The 16,077-nt window shown below is 35.5% G+C and overlaps 1 protein-coding gene across 1 annotated transcript; it reads right to left on the bottom strand.

Moving 5' to 3' along the window:
• Nucleotides 1-10,642: 10,642 nt before the first annotated feature.
• Nucleotides 10,643-12,382, bottom strand: LOC114754727 (uncharacterized). The gene has a single exon (XM_028943546.1). The coding sequence runs from the start codon at nucleotides 12,380-12,382 to the stop codon at nucleotides 10,643-10,645; it is 1,740 nt and encodes a 579-aa protein (XP_028799379.1).
• Between the last annotated feature and the right edge of the window lie 3,695 nt (nucleotides 12,383-16,077).

Raw genomic sequence — 16,077 nt, forward strand, 5'->3', positions numbered from 1 at the left:
TGGGAATGAGGAGGTGGGTGGGTGGGTCGGTGAGAGAAGTGGCTCTATGGAAGGCAACACGAGATAAAAGAAGAAAGTGGAATATTAAAGGGTCAGGAGACGAGAGAGAGAGACACACACGCAGACAATAATAATGTGGACGGTAAGGTAACTAGAAGTGAACGCTGAAACAAACTTTCGAAAGACGGCTTTCTGGTTGCCCCAAAAAAAAAAAAAATGAAAAAGGAGTCGGCTTTCTGCCTTTGGTATACAAAGGCAGCCCTCCGAAGTCAAATGTGAAAAATACTTCTAATTTAGTTATGATAAGGTTCCCACTTGATTTGGGGGAAAAAAAATTCATGTGAGATATTATTAAAGGAAAAAAATCTCCAAATATATTTTATAGATAATTTCAAACACACATATCTATATCAATTGCAATTTAGAAAAATGGCTTAATAAGGGAGATTTAGATCATCTTCTTATCCTTTTTCTCTTTTATTTTTTCTCCTCACCACCGTCCCCCTTTGGATTAAAAGTTGATTGGTTGAGATTTTTAATATTACATCAAAAATAAATAAATGTATATTATTAAAATTTGATTTGAAATATTTAAAATTATATACTCCCTCCGTTCCTTTTCATAAGCAACATTGGAGCTTATTACATAAATCAAAATGTTAGTTAAAATAGGTTAAAAACAATAAATGTGTAAAAATTAGAAGTTTTTTCCCCCTAAAATGACCTTATTTATGGGGGAGAGTATAAGAAAGAAAATAAAAAAATTATTATAATAAAGAAAATTATAGAAGAGAGAGAATGTGTGATGGAGAGATGATGGTTTGAGAAATGAGATAATAAATATATTGAGTATTAAAATAAGTAATTAATGAGTATTAAAATAGAGAATTTGCTACAAAAATTTAAGATAACTTACAAATATTGTTTATATTTAGAGACAAGAGCAAGATGGTGATTAAAAGTGACAAAAGGAGTACCATTTAAAAAATAAAAAATAATAGTTTTATGGAATGATGAAGATGAGATGAAGAGAAGAAAATGAAAAGTCTACAAATCCCAAAAAGTCACTTATATATTGAAATATTAAAAATATTCCAATGTACTCAAAATACTCTCACAATTGCCATATGTTTGAACCGTGCTAGTTTTATCTAAATCCAATAGTCACAACTGCATCTGTACATTTCATTTGTTGACAAATTTAAATCATATTATAATAGCGAAAAAATTGTGTCCTGGGAATTGTTACAAATTTTGTCATAAAACCGGGGAAAATATTTTCTTTGAATTTGACCTTAATACTATTGTTTTTTCGGTTATATAGAGAGAATTTGAATTTTAAACATTTATCTACACTAAACCCATTCTTTATTAATTATATTAAGCAAAATTTTTTTGCATGCAATAAAATTAATTTAATCATTATAAGCTTAACTATATCACTTTTATGTTAATTAAGGAGAGATAAAAAGAATTAGATCCATTTAGATTGTACGTTTGTTATTTAATCCCAAAAAAATGGCATGTTTGTTACAATCACTTCCAAACAAACGTTCTTGGATGGCATGTTTGTCCTTTGCCAAATATTTTTTTTTTCTCCTTTTATTTCTTATGTAAAAACTCCACCTCACAGAATCAATTTTGTACATTAAAATCGATTTTATGCACTCACAAAATCAATTTTGATCAGTGAAATCGATTTCGCCATCCTGCTTTGTGAATCAAATACCATAATTTTGATGACAACAAAACTTTGCAAATTTTACAACATATGAATGCCTCACATAATCTTGCAAGGTTGCATTCAATAGATACTATTTATTACTTCATTTGATAGGAAAATCTTTTTTAAAAAAATTGAATTTCAAAATTTCAAATAAGTCTTTTTTATTACATTTTAATAACAACTGACTACATTTGAAAAGCAGATAAAAAAACATTTTTGTAATAGTTCCTGATTTAGAGTTTTGAAATTTAAAAGGTTTTTTTTTTGGGGGATTTTTCCTCATTTGATAGCTTGAAGAACACACTGAATTGGTCACAACTATTGTTCTACGCTGGATCAAATTATTCTTAGCAGCGTATGGAAGACATCAAGTGAAGATTATGCTCCATGGTTTAGTTCTTTAGGAATCTTTGCTTGTAAAATAGTTGTTTGGCTATGCTCTAATTTAAAATGTTTACTCACATACGTTTAATTAACTGATTTAATCTATATAATTGAGATTGATTAGACTGCAAAGTATCGAACTTCTTGAAGCAGTTGAATTTGAGGCATCCACGAAATCTGAAGTTTAGAATCACAACATAGTCATCTACCTGGTTATAATGCTTAACTAAAGAAGATTTCTGAATTATTATTTCATTCCTCTAAACTGTAAGAACTAAGTACAATCATCTACTCATATGCTTCAATGTTAAATGCTCTGTTAAATAAGTTTAATTAGTCATTTATGTGAGCATAGTTGATGAACAGAATTGAACCTGGACTTAATCTATGGCTATGATATGGAAATTGCATTAATACTCAAATTCATACATGCTTATTAATGAGAGTTATTTGTTTATCAGATTGTTGGTCTTAAAGTAATGCTTTCAGAAATATATGGTTATTATTCATTTAGAGAATCATCAGTCTGGTCTCTAACATCCAACTAATTATGCTTCTACTCAATACAATGATGTGTTAATCACTTGCTTGATAAATAGCCGAATAATGTGAGATGTTTTACTCGTTAAAACCTAAATGTACCTATTCGACTATCATGTACTATTTGACTATCGAGCTAAACTACTTTATCTGATAGTTACAACGAATGCTCTCACATAAAAGTTAATTTTAGTGAGTAGTAGCGTTCAAGTGTCTAACGTCTCTTTGAGCTGATAATTTATAAATATGAGTTACATTTAAGTCTAAAGCAATAATCCTGATCATATGAAGTGCAGAAACTTTGCTTGTTATGAGTTTCATTAATTTTTTGGCTTCACAAGGGCCTAGATCAAACTTTTAGGGGAGATTGTATATGTCTTAAAATTTAACCTATTTTAGATAATTTTCTCTACTTGAATAATCACATGGTAAAATTCATTTATCATGATATAATTATTTTCTAATATTATTTCAATCTTAGAAATAAAAATTGTGATGTCATAATTTAACTCTTACTCCAAAGTCCAAACACAATCTTTGAGGACTGCTACTCATTAGTTTTGTTGTTTGGTCCTTATGGTAAAACAGATTCTCCACAAGCTAATTACGGAGTTTAACTTTAGGAATACAAAGTGCTTGGTTGGATTAATTTATTTGAATGCTTATAAACATATTATACGTAAGTCGAATAAAATTTCTCTTACAGACTTGCATGTAGAACTAAAAAATAAGCTTGAAAATTATGAGAGTCGAGTTTGTAATTTTTCTCTTCAAATTAGAAACAGGCCTAATGGGTCGAAAGTCAGCTCATTTAGGCTCTTTATTTTTTATTTTTTAAAATTATTTATATGATGATAATATAATTTTTTTTACATTGTTAATAATATTGTAAATATTCAGTTATCATTATCCTTTTAAAATTGAATTTCATAAAATTTTCATTTATTTGGTTTTAGACAATTATTTGTTTGATTGAACTTTAAAAATAAATTAATTCAGACCTTAGATAATAATTTGATTTATATTATATATGTCAATATTTTTAAACTATATATATTTTTAATAAGAGAGTATTTTTATACTCATATAACTTGTTATTCTATATATATAGCTTGAATTAAAAATTTATGAGTTTCAACTTTAATGTAGCTCAAATTAAAATAAAATAATAACTATACTACGAAACTTGAAAGTGAATTTTATTTGAAGAAAACCTTGATATTTTGGTCACTGAATAAAAGCTTACTCATAATAAAACACAATCAAATATTGTTGACATTGAAGATAGAGATAAAAATCATGTTGATGATGTCACTATTATTTAGTGTTTAGTTTATACTTTGTATGATATTTAGGATAATGACTTGGTTTGGTTTAGTTTTAAAAATCTAGATAACAATTTAACATTTTGGTTTATTAGTATTAATTACTCAAAGTTTGATTTTTATGAAGTCTATTGTTTTACTTTTATGCATATCAAAAAATTTAAATGGACTAAAATCCTGTGGGCCACCTTGAGCCTACCTATACAAGGGTCGGGCTTTGTAAAATGGATACTTTTTTATACACAAGTCTAAACAAGCTAGCTTGTTTACACCTATGGCTCTATAAGGTTAGCCCGACCTATTTTTTTAGTACTATTTACCTCGTATTTTGTAAATCATAATTAAAAAGTTACTTATAAATCTTTTCAAACGAATCCAAATTAAAGTGGACCTGTTCAAAATTTTTTTTCTATTCATATTATTCAAATCTATAATATTAAGGAGTATAGAGCTATTTATTTTTATTTTTATTTTTTCAACTTGATCCAAATATGATAGATAAATTTACTCTCGATTTTAATTCTAGCTAATAAAATTATATGGAGAAACTCGAGAAAATGTTGATACATGTTCTATACATACATATATATATATACTCCTCCAGTTTTAAATATAAAATACTTATACATATTAGTATAATAGTCTAATATTTAGGATCAGAGGAGTATATATATTTGGTCATTGACATCTACATATATTTTGATTTGCTAATGACAATTCTCCAAACTTTTTGGCCATTCACGGATTAAAAAATGCTTCCTGTGGGTAACGTGGAGCTCCAACTTGCCTGCATTATTTTATTATTTATTAATTAATCACTGATGAGATCAGCGTTATGAATCTTTAAAAAGCAGATAAGGACTTCTTATCCCCCTTTTTGTTAAAAAAGTCCAGATTAAAATTTTAGTCTATAAAATTCATTTTTTTTTTTTTACCAACAGAAATATTGAATCACTCGCTATATTCCGATTTTACATCAAAATGAAAATTTATTTATTTCTATTAACCACTGTTAAAATAGTAAAAACAAATATAGAGGAGGGTGTTTTTCCAATATTTTTTTTAACATTGCAAATTCTTTTAAATTTATTAATGTTAGGAATTATTTGAAGCTTTTATTCATCCCCTTAAACACATTATTTTAATTATTAGAATGAAAATAAATAGCAATCCATTTTTTTTTTGTTATGTCTATTTCAAATCAATAAAATTGACAATGTGACTGTGAGAAGCACCCAACCGGATGGTGACGGCTGAGGGGAGGAAGGGGTTCAGAATGTCACATAATACATAACTTTTGCAAATCGCCCACAAATTATTATTATTATTACTACTACTACTACTATTATTATTGTGATGTAGAACTGTAAATTACCTTAAATCTATTCAATTTGTTTGCTTAATCTCGGTGAGTCTCCATGAAATGATCTGATGAATATTTTAGCTTTTCATGATTTCCATACAGCATATAATTAATTTGATATTTTATATTAATTACTATCTATAGTCCTTAATGTAAGAGTTAATTAGGGATTCAGTTTGATCCCCAATTTTTCAATATTTATTCATTTTAACTTTAAGTAATTTCTATGATAATTATATAGACAATATCTATTTATTACAAGTAACTAACTTAACTCTTTTTTTATATTTGTAAATTAATTATCTAGCTTTTATATTAAGAATTGGAGGTAGTATTTCATATTTAGTACTTGATGATTGTTCGAAAGAGGCTAACAATGGTCATCCCTCGATGGATAAGCTTCTGCTTTTGTTTGAGTCCTTAATCTTGAATTTCTTGTTTTTTTTCCAATTTATGTTGGTTGTTCTATTTTTCTTAAGTTCTTTTTAATTGTCATTGAGCTTTTATGTTTTCTTTGACGATTTTATAGTGTATAAGAGCCCAATTATATATCTTTTTTTAAAAAATAAAATTGTCTTTATTCAAAAGAAAAATTCTGAAAAAAACTACTGAATTTTAAAATTTTAAATCAGTATTGTTTGCTAATAACAATTGACTACACTTTAAAACCAAATGATAACACTTTTTTTAGTAATTACTGACTTGAGATTTTAAAATTTAGAAGTATGTTTTTAATTTTTTTTGTTAAAAGTATTACAAGCATTACTCTTCTTCGTCTCCTCCAATCTCCTTTCTTGTTTCCTCTTCCATGCCTCTTCTCGTCTTTGTCTAGGTTGCCCCTAGTGTAGGTCCTCTTTGTTCAGGTCGCCTCTGTCGTGATTTTTTTTTTTTTAAATTTTGAATTTCATATTAATTCCACATGTATTTGACTCGGCAATCACAATGACACATTATCATTTGTGGCAAACTTCACATAAGAAACGGTGGATTAGGTTAATATAAAATTTTAAACTTAAATTATAATTTGAACAATTAAACCAGAAAATTAGAGATATCATCGGAAGTTTTGGAAGATAAGAAAAGCAGCACACCCATGATTTATATTAGTTTGATTTTATTAATCACGTGACCCACGTTTAATTCCTAAAACATTTTTGAAAGTTCTACTATCTTTTTCAAGATTTATTGGATTCTCATACCTTAATACATCAACCATAGGCTAACTACATCTTTATAAGCTCTCTCTTACAATTTGTAAGAGCATACCCAATCCTCTCAAGATTCCCATTATCTTATGAGTCATTCACATGTGTAATAAATAACATCGACAAATGAACTCTCTCAAAGAATTGAATGAAGATTTTTTTTTTTTTTGATACAAAGGAAAGAGAAAAAACTCAACGCTGGTAAACTAAATAAAACTAAATAAAAACCAGGGAGTGGCATCCTGCTTACGTTATCCCACTCTCCAGGAGAAGTCTTGCCGTCGTATCTCCCGAAATGATTTGTAGGCCTATGCCCATAGAGAGAGAGCGCTTTGCAAAGAAGTCGGCCTTGTTGTTCTCATCCTGTTGAATTGGAATCAGCTGCATATCCCAATGTCTTCTTATCAAGTCTTGTAAATCCCGAATGAGGCTATGATCCTTGTGCATTACACCGTCATCGGATTCTACTAGCTTGCAAACTTCCAGTGCGTCCGTACAGAGAGATAGCTTTCGAATCCCCACGTCCCATGCACGACGAAGGCCCGTGATACACCCCCACAGCTCCGCAGTGAGGCTGTCCCCATCTGCCAGACGAAGCATGAATGCCTCTACGATCTTACCATCAGGGCTTTTGATAATTCCCCCACAACCAACACGTTGAGAAGCGAAGGAGAATGCCCCGTCAACTAGAGCGACAAAACGGTCACGTTCTCTGGGTTCTGTTCTGTCTAGTTCCGGGCTCGGTTGTTTAATGATCTTGCTTTTATGAGAAAGGATCTGCACCGCCTTACCCATGCAACGTAGGATCCCATTAACTTCCGCGATGCATGCCGGGGCGCTTGTGTTGGTATCCTGATGTACCCTTTCGTTCCGTTTTTTCCAGAGCACCCAGCAAAGGATCCCAAATCTCGCATCCCAGCGGCCTTGCTGGTCTTTTTGTTGACTGTACAGATTATAGTGGATCCATTCTTTCAGCTCCTGTTGCCAAAAACTTTTATCTGTTCTGGGGATACCCAAGGCCTCCCAAGTTGCACTAGCTAGATCGCAGTCACGAAGTATATGTATGATGTCCTCCTTCTTCCCAGAGCACCATTTGCAGGTCCCATCCTGATGCAATCCTCGTCGAAATTTCTCTTCATTCGTGAATAGTCTATCATGCAGGATTAACCACAACGTCGTCTTGCACCGTTGTGGAATCCGTAGTCTCCAAATTCTTGCCCACTCAGGGCTCTGTCGATTCTGCTCCTTCGCAACTAGTTGGTAGGCTGATTTTACTGAAAACACTCCACTCTTTTCATGTTTCCACCGAACCTGAGACACCCCATTCCTCTGCACCATCTCTGCACCCTGTTTGACTAAGTCCCACGTAGCTTTAATTCTACTCCAAGCCCTAGAGCCCTTTCTGTTCATGTCGATGGTGGGAAGGGTGTCATTACCACAACGGTATTTGCCTCTCATCACGTTGACCCAGAGTGCATTTCGGTTTGTTATAAGACCCCAACCAACCTTCATGAGGAATGCCCTGTTTTGGAGACTGGCGTGTCTAATACCAAGGCCTCCGTGCCCTTTCTCTAAGCAGACCCGGTCCCAAGAGACGAGGTGCGCTTTTCTTTTATCCGTAGTTGAGCCCCAAAGGAAGTCTCAAGAGCAACGGTCTATATCATCACAGCAGCTTGTGGGCAGTAACGCCGTTTGCATGACATGGTTCGGTATTGCCGAGGCCACACTTTTGATCAACGTGTTCCTTCCTGCCAATGAGAGTGTGTGTATCTTCCAACTACTAAGTCTCATGCGGACCTTGTCAATAACGTACTGATAAGTATTTTTAGTTACTTGATCATGATGTAGGGGCACACCAAGGTATTTTCCCAAGTCCGCAGCCGGAGTAAAACCCAGTTCGTTACTCAATTGTGTTCTTCTATTGTGGTTCACATTGTGGGAAAAGAAGACCCTTGTCTTAGCGTTGTTCACACGCTGGCCAGAGGCTACACAGAAAGCATCTAAACACTGCTTGATTACCAAAACTTGGGAGAGGGTTGCTTCAGAAAAGATGATTAAATCATCTGCAAAGAATAGATGGGTTATTGGGGGGCCATCTTTGTTCAATCTAATCGGGTTCCAACACCCTCTCTGTACTTGTTCCTGGATTAGGTGGGCCAACCTTTCCATGCATATCACGAAGAGGTAGGGTGAGAGTGGGTCCCCTTGCCGCAACCCTCTAGTTGGAGTAAACGAATCTGCCTTGCTGCCATTCCAGAGAATTTGCATAGATGGAGTGGTAAGGCACGCCTCTACTAGCCGTATAAACTTTTCTGGAATACTAAGGTCCGTGAGACATTTAATGATGAAGCTCCACCGCACTCTATCATATGCTTTTTCAAGATCAATTTTGATCCCCATGAAGCCTTTTCTGCCTTTCATGTTTCTCATGGAGTGGACCACTTCCTGCGCCACTAAAATATTGTCAGAGCTAAGTCTACCAGGAACAAAGCTACACTGGTTGGGAGCTATGATGCTTGGTAGGTAGTGTTTGAGTCGGTTCGCAAGGATTTTTGTGACCGCCTTATAAATTACATTACACAAACTTATGGGTCGAAAGTCTCTCAAATGCTCCGGTTGGTCTTTCTTTGGTATGAGAACAATCAACGTTTGATTGACTTCCTTCACTGCTTGGGGACAAGAGAAAATGTTGGTGAGAAAATCAGTGACCGTGTGACTAACATGAGGCCATTGGCTTTGGTAAAACAAAGCATTAAGTCCGTCTGGGCCTAGAGACTTTAAAGCTCCCATATTCATGATGGCATTCTCCACCTCCTCCTTCGAAACATTTTCCCCCAAGCGGCGCAAATTTTGTGGGTCAATGGGAGGGAAAGATACTTCATAAGGGAGAGAGTTTTGATGATGCGTCTCCTCTTGAAATAGTGTGATAAAATATTGGGTAGCCATATCCTTGATGGTACCGTCATCATAGATCCACTCTCCCTCAACATTCTGGATAGCTTCTATGCTATTTCTTTTCCTTCGTGCATTTGCTCTTAAGTGGAAATATCGAGAGTTTTTATCACCTAGATAGAACCATTCACATTTTGCCTTTTGTGCCCAAATGAGTTCCTCCTGGAGAATTATGTCCTCAAGTTCACCCCAAAGCTGTTGTTGTAGTTGCACCAGAGACGAGAAGGACCCATCCTCTTGAAGCACTCGGTTAATACCATCAAGCCGCTGCATAAGCTTACGTTTCTGTCTTCCCACATGTCCGTAAACCTCATAACTCCAAACTTTCACTTGCCTCGTGAACTGCTCTACATTTTCTTTCCAAGACCTGTCTTTGATCCAGGTTGTGGCTACAAACCTGTCAAAGTCATCATGCATTACCCAGGAAGAGAGAAAGCGGAAAGGTCGTTGGGTGACGGCAACGTCGCATTTCTCATGCATTTGTAGTAGAATAGGGTGGTGATCTGACTTGAAATGATAGAGCACTTTTGCTGACGCAAAAGGAAATTGGTCAACGAAAGCCGAGTTAGTGAGTATTCTATCCAACTTACTAGCACAACCCTCGCGTCTCCAAGTAAAGAACGGTCCCGCACTCTTCAGCTCTGTAAGCTCCATGCCAATGAACCAGTTGAGGAAGTCCTTATCAATACCTTGAGGAGAGCGAGCAGCGGATCTCCTCTCGTGACTATATAAGGTAGCATTGAAATCCCCCCCTATGTACCATGTACCGTCAATAGTGGATTTTAGACAGGATAACTTTTCCCACAACCTTCGTCATTTTCCCGCATTAGTACTTGCATAAACGCAAGTGACAAAGTAGTTGGTAGCTCCTTGACCCATCACAAGGTGTATGAGCTGATCATCAGAATCTAATATCTTGACGTTCCAATTCGTGTCATTCCAGAGTACCCATAGTCCACCACTACGTCCATTCGCATCAACAATGTGGGAATTGTTGAAACCAAGCTTCCTCGCTATGCTTCGCGCTTTATTTCCACTTGACCGAGTCTCCAAGAGTGCTAACAAGTCAATTTTATAGGTTCGACAAAGTTCCCGAACCAGGCCTGGGAAAGACTTCGCCCCAGACCCTCTGCAATTCCAGAATAGGCTATTCATGGGAAACCACGTTCAAGTGGGGTTGGCTTTTAGGGCCGTTGACATTGGTTAATTCAAGATCCACCATCTTAGTTGTTATGCTTCCATTTGTGCTCCCATCCTTCAGTGCGTTTAATACAGATAGCGCGTTATCGTTGTTCAACATGGGCTCATCAATTTGATCATGGTTCTCGTCCGCATCCTGGCCCACCAGAGCTTCGAAGGGGTTGCTGGACATAAGAAACCTACTAGAGGGCTTCACAGGATTGCTTAAGTCTGCCCGAAGGTGCGTGGTCCTTGGTGAGATATTTTCCTTCTCTTTCTGGCCTAACTGCCCCTTAATCCTCCTATTGTGAGTAACTGGGACCCACTTTCTATTATTTGTGGTATCTCTTCCTACCTTTCGGGAATCAGATGTGGTGCCATGCACAAATCGTGCCGTCAATATTTCCTCACTATCAGCTGACTCATTGATCATACGTGATTCCCGCGCGCCTTTCCCGTGTGATTGCCATTGCGAGGATCTCGCTGATCTAGTTTCCTTGTGCCCCAAGATTTTCGTGGTTGCTTGTCTCCGCCGTGCTGGTCGTTTGACCAAGTTCCAGGCCCCCAGGACCTCCTTACCCGGTTGTTCGTTGTCCCTGGAACGATTTTCTGACCCCTCCGTGGTACTAATACGCTTCTGCGAATCTTTTGAGGGAGCAACATCATCCACTTGACACTTCATGCTAGTAGGTCCCCCCTCTTGTGAGCTGGTACTTCTCGATGGCTCATCCTTATCTGCCTCCTTACTCTCCCCCCTTGTCGCCTGCCCCTCAAGACACTGATCACGGTGGTGGCCATACTTACCGCAGTGGAAACATATTAAATGGAGGCCCTCATATTCCATGACTCGTTGATTACCGAAAATTTTGATTGCAGCCTTGAGTCTCTTTTTCAGGTCTAGCTCGATGCAGATACGGGCATAACGCCCTCGAGCCGTCAAGTATGTGATCGAGTCGACCTTCAGAGTTCTGCCCAATAGACGACCGATCTTCTCCAAACTTTCTGAGTTGAAGAACTCTAGCGGCAATAAAGGAATTCTCACCCAAGCTGCTATCTTGCTCTGGCTTTCTGCACTCCACGGATCGAAATTGGGTCTCCAGCGTTGGACAAGCAGGTAATGGTCTGCCACCATCCAAGGTCCATCAAAGTAGACATGTTGCAAGTCCTTATCGTTGGCGAAGGAGACGACAAAATAGCCATTGTCAATATCTCTTGTCTCAAAGGGCTCTGTTGTCTTCCACAGTCGCTGCAAACTCGTCTTTATGCCCCATAAGGGGATGTCCTTTCCTAGTATCTTGATTATAAGTAATCTCCTCCACGGTGCACACCACCTCTCATATTCTTCTCTAGTCACCACCAGTGTGGGGATGAGTTCCTCAGTATCATCCTTCACCGTTTCTGAGTCCTCCGCCAGCGAGTTTTGACTATTCCCATCGCCAAAGAAACTTTTCAGACTATCGATGTACTCCCCCCATGCGCCATCAAACACGTTGCTGCCTCGCCCGTCTATGGAGCAGGCCTTCGGTTCAGCGTCCAGGAGTTTTTCTTTGTAAGAAGTCTCCTTCCAGGTTACGCCCAAGGCATCCCCGGTCTCCTTCTCCGTCGTGGACACACTCTTGTACTTCTTTTTGTTCCGATCACGCCCATCGCTCTCATCCGAACCTCCTCCCTCTGCCGCGCGCTCACCACTCACACGCTCCCCACTCATCGCTTTGAGAATATTTTATTAATAATTGAATGAAGATAATTATTAGAGAAGAGAGAATATGTCAATATGAGCTTTTAATTAAACGTACATCATTAAAGAAGATAATTTTAAACATTCGTGCCTGCCAACCATTTCTTAATTATTTTGTTGTTTCAAAGATTAAAAATGATTAGGTTTAGCAAATTCCTCAGTTACCCTTCCTTCCTTCTTTCTCTCCATGCACAACCTTAATACCTGGCTGCTTTTCTCCTCTTTTTTTCAGACTCTCTGCATTCTTTCTTTGTTCCATCATAGATTTCCTCACTTTCTCCATAAATTGACTACCTTTATTCAGGAACTACCATTGAAGCGCGTCATCAATCCCTCCCCATTTTGTTTCTAGATACTGAAGATTGTAGTAGATAGATAAAATCGCACCAGAGAATGAGGCACTCTCAAAACCTATGACTTCGTGGCTCTGTCTCTTCTCAAATGTTGATAATATGGCATTTTTCCCCCCTCTCATTCTTACTCTTCTACTAATATGGCATCCTCCATCACCCTGTAGAATATAAGCCTCTGAATTGTTTTCCGTACATTCCTTTTTGATGGATCTAGGTTGATTTTGTAGTTTTAAGCTAATATCACAGGGACCTTTCTTACTTGATTTGAAAAAGAACAGAGATTTACATGAGAACAAAAGAAAAGTTTCAATTTTTACAGAGTGATGAAGGTTGAGCTACGATTCAATGGCACTAGACCAAAGGAAGAGAGATGGGATGGAGAGAAGAAAAGAAAGGCAAGGCTCTTTGAGGAACTTACTAACAACCTAATCATTTTTAGTTTTTAAAAGAAAAAAATAATAAAGAATAGTGGGCTGACGTATAAATTTAAAATTATTTGAGTTGGTGCATTCTAATTAGCCAGAATATAGATAAGTTGGTACTCTGAGAGTACCTAAATATTTCTCGTCTGTCTCACCATCTGTTATGCTCAATAATATTCTCTCCACCATCCAAATGTTAAATTGCATTAAATGCACAAAAGGCAACTTTGACGGGTATCCACTATAATCAATCCACTGCTTCTTGCATTATAAAATTTGTTTGCTTTAGGTATTATAATACATTTAGAACGAAGTTTCAAAGGATTTGAACATGGGTAAAAACATTTGAAATCATTTCAAAAAATTCGAGACTTTTTGTAACACAGGATCGTAACTCGAGTTGATGACTCAAGCTGTCCATGATATCCAACTTAACTCGAGGTTAGAAAAAATCATACCACCTCCTGTTCCTATTCTAATATAAGAACTAATTAACTATTTTGAGTATATTAAAAAAAGCCAGTTAAGTTAGTTATTTATAATAAATAAGTATTGTCTTTCTTAAAATACCTTTGCTAATCATGAATATTAGTTAAAACTACCATTTGATGAAACATTTAACATGTGTAACTACTATAAGAACTATATTTTAAAACAAAAGAACAAATATGAAAATTAAAGTGGATTGAAATTTTATATTTATGATCAAGATTAAATATAAAACTAATTTATATATTAAGGATTATAAAGGTTACTTCACTAACTTTCAGTTACTGGAAGTTATCAAAATTCGAGAGACATAAATTGAGCACTTGAGGTAACACAAAAAACGTGACTTGAGGTTATGAGAAATGAGTTTAGCGATGAAAACCCAACTTGATATACAAAACAAGAATGCAAGTTGTTTTCAAGGAGGTGACTGATATAAAGCATAACTTGATTTACTGGGGATTTTTACCAAAATGCTATGAACAGTGAAATAAAATACCAAAATGCTACAGCGTGGGAAGATATTACCGAAATGCCACACTTGAAATTCATCACCAGGAAATGAATTTATAAACTTCATCTTACCCTAATCGACTTCTTCAATAAACTGAGACATTTACAAATTCATTTGGTGGAGATGAATTTTAAAAGTTCATCTGGTGGAGGTGAATTTTAGAAGTTCATCTTTGACAGATGAATTTTAGAGCCCCTAGGCCACTTTTGTCCTCTTTTGCCTCCATTCCGTACAAATATCTGAATATTTTTTTAAAATTAAAAAGAAATTTTCAAAATGATACATTCTTCCCAAGACTGATAACACATTTTAAAAAAAACATTTTCTGCCTTACCCATATGTCTCAATCATCCTTCCCAATAATGCAAGCTTTTTTACTGTTGACCTATAAACAGTAAAATTTTTTTATCAAAACGCTATACTTTAAAAAGATTTACTAAAATATTATATTCGAAATTCATCTTCAAGTGAAAATTTTCCAAAATTCATCCACAAAAGAATAATTTGCTTGATATCTTTCATCATACTTGCAATGGAAGTTCATCTTCTAGAAATCAATATCAAAAATTCATCTTTTAAGGAACAATTTCAAATTTCACTATAATGAGTAAACAATTATTGGAATGAAAAATCATAATTATTAATTAGAGGATATTATATAATATTAATAATACTAATAATGATTATGAAATTAGGATGAACTAATAAGATGTATCAATTTAAAATAAAAAAGTAATGAATAGATTTTGTAAAAAATAATTAATAACAAATAATAGTTAAGTTTACATGAATGAAAAATAATAATAATCTACCTTACAAAAGGTGACTTCCGGTACCACACCTTGTTCTCCTTCGCATGCGTTGTGGCCATTATTTGCTGCATGTTGGCTTCTTAAGATTGAAGTGTCTCATTTGTTTGTGTATTTCAGTAGTTGGCATGTTCAAATCAAACCAAGGCGACTCATTCAAATGTATGAACTATCAATGGGTGACAAATGCTTCATTTGATGGTCCACCATGCTCAAAAGTAGAAGCATTATATTCAACAGAAAATACTAATAGATTATCTAATAAGGTCATGAACGATTGAAATTGAGAAAGATTGGCTGAGTCAAAAGGAGACGGTGATGAGGGTGTCATGTAATGAGGCTCAAATTGTGTATGACTGAGAGAGATAAAAGGGGATGATGGTGAGGCTGACATGTGATCAGCTTGACTAAAAATTGGAGGCTCCTGTTCCCTGATGTTTTCATCTTCAATTATAGGTTGTGTTGATAAGTAACCCCCACATCGCTTGCTCGGTCTATCTCGAGGAATTTGTGGGAGAGACAACTCAATTGTTGGTGGATCAGGTTGGGGATTCATATTAAAACGTTGTTCTCTAAGAGTAAGCAAAATGCTGTGTTGGTCTTGAGCAACCCTATCTTGATAATCAATGCAATTAGGACATGTTGAACGAGAATTTATGGATAGCCTATATAACTCCTCCACTATGTCAGACTGAAATAAATAATAAGATATCGGGTTATAACACTTTTAGTATGAGGAAAAAATAGTATTGGTGAAAAAAAGAAGAAAAACATACCGCGTAACCTGTATCACCACTAATTCGTTGGATCCATCGCCTCGTATGTCTCCAATACCATTGCATATATTGAGATGTTCGATCAAGTTTATCAAGTGCCATAGGAGCATTAATAACTGCATGTGGCCATCCATCCCATGCTTGAATAAAGTCTGAGTATTTTTCAATCCAATTTGTAGTTGTTCTGCCTCGTAATTGCATTGTGCAATAGTTTCACAAATGAATAGGCATGGCAGGAATTGGTTGCTGACGACTGAATTACCTTAATACACGATCAGAGTGATGCCATTCTATAATGTTAA

This window comes from Neltuma alba, unplaced genomic scaffold (genome assembly GCF_004799145.2).
Source record: "Neltuma alba isolate B1F8T4 unplaced genomic scaffold, ASM479914v2 tig00010187_pilon, whole genome shotgun sequence".
Taxonomy (NCBI): Eukaryota; Viridiplantae; Streptophyta; class Magnoliopsida; order Fabales; family Fabaceae; genus Neltuma; species Neltuma alba.

Coding starts and splice junctions, on each gene's coding strand:
- LOC114754727 (XM_028943546.1), bottom strand. CDS start 12,382: ATGAGTGGGGAGCGTGTGAGTGGTGAGCGCGCGGCAGAGGGAGGAGGT.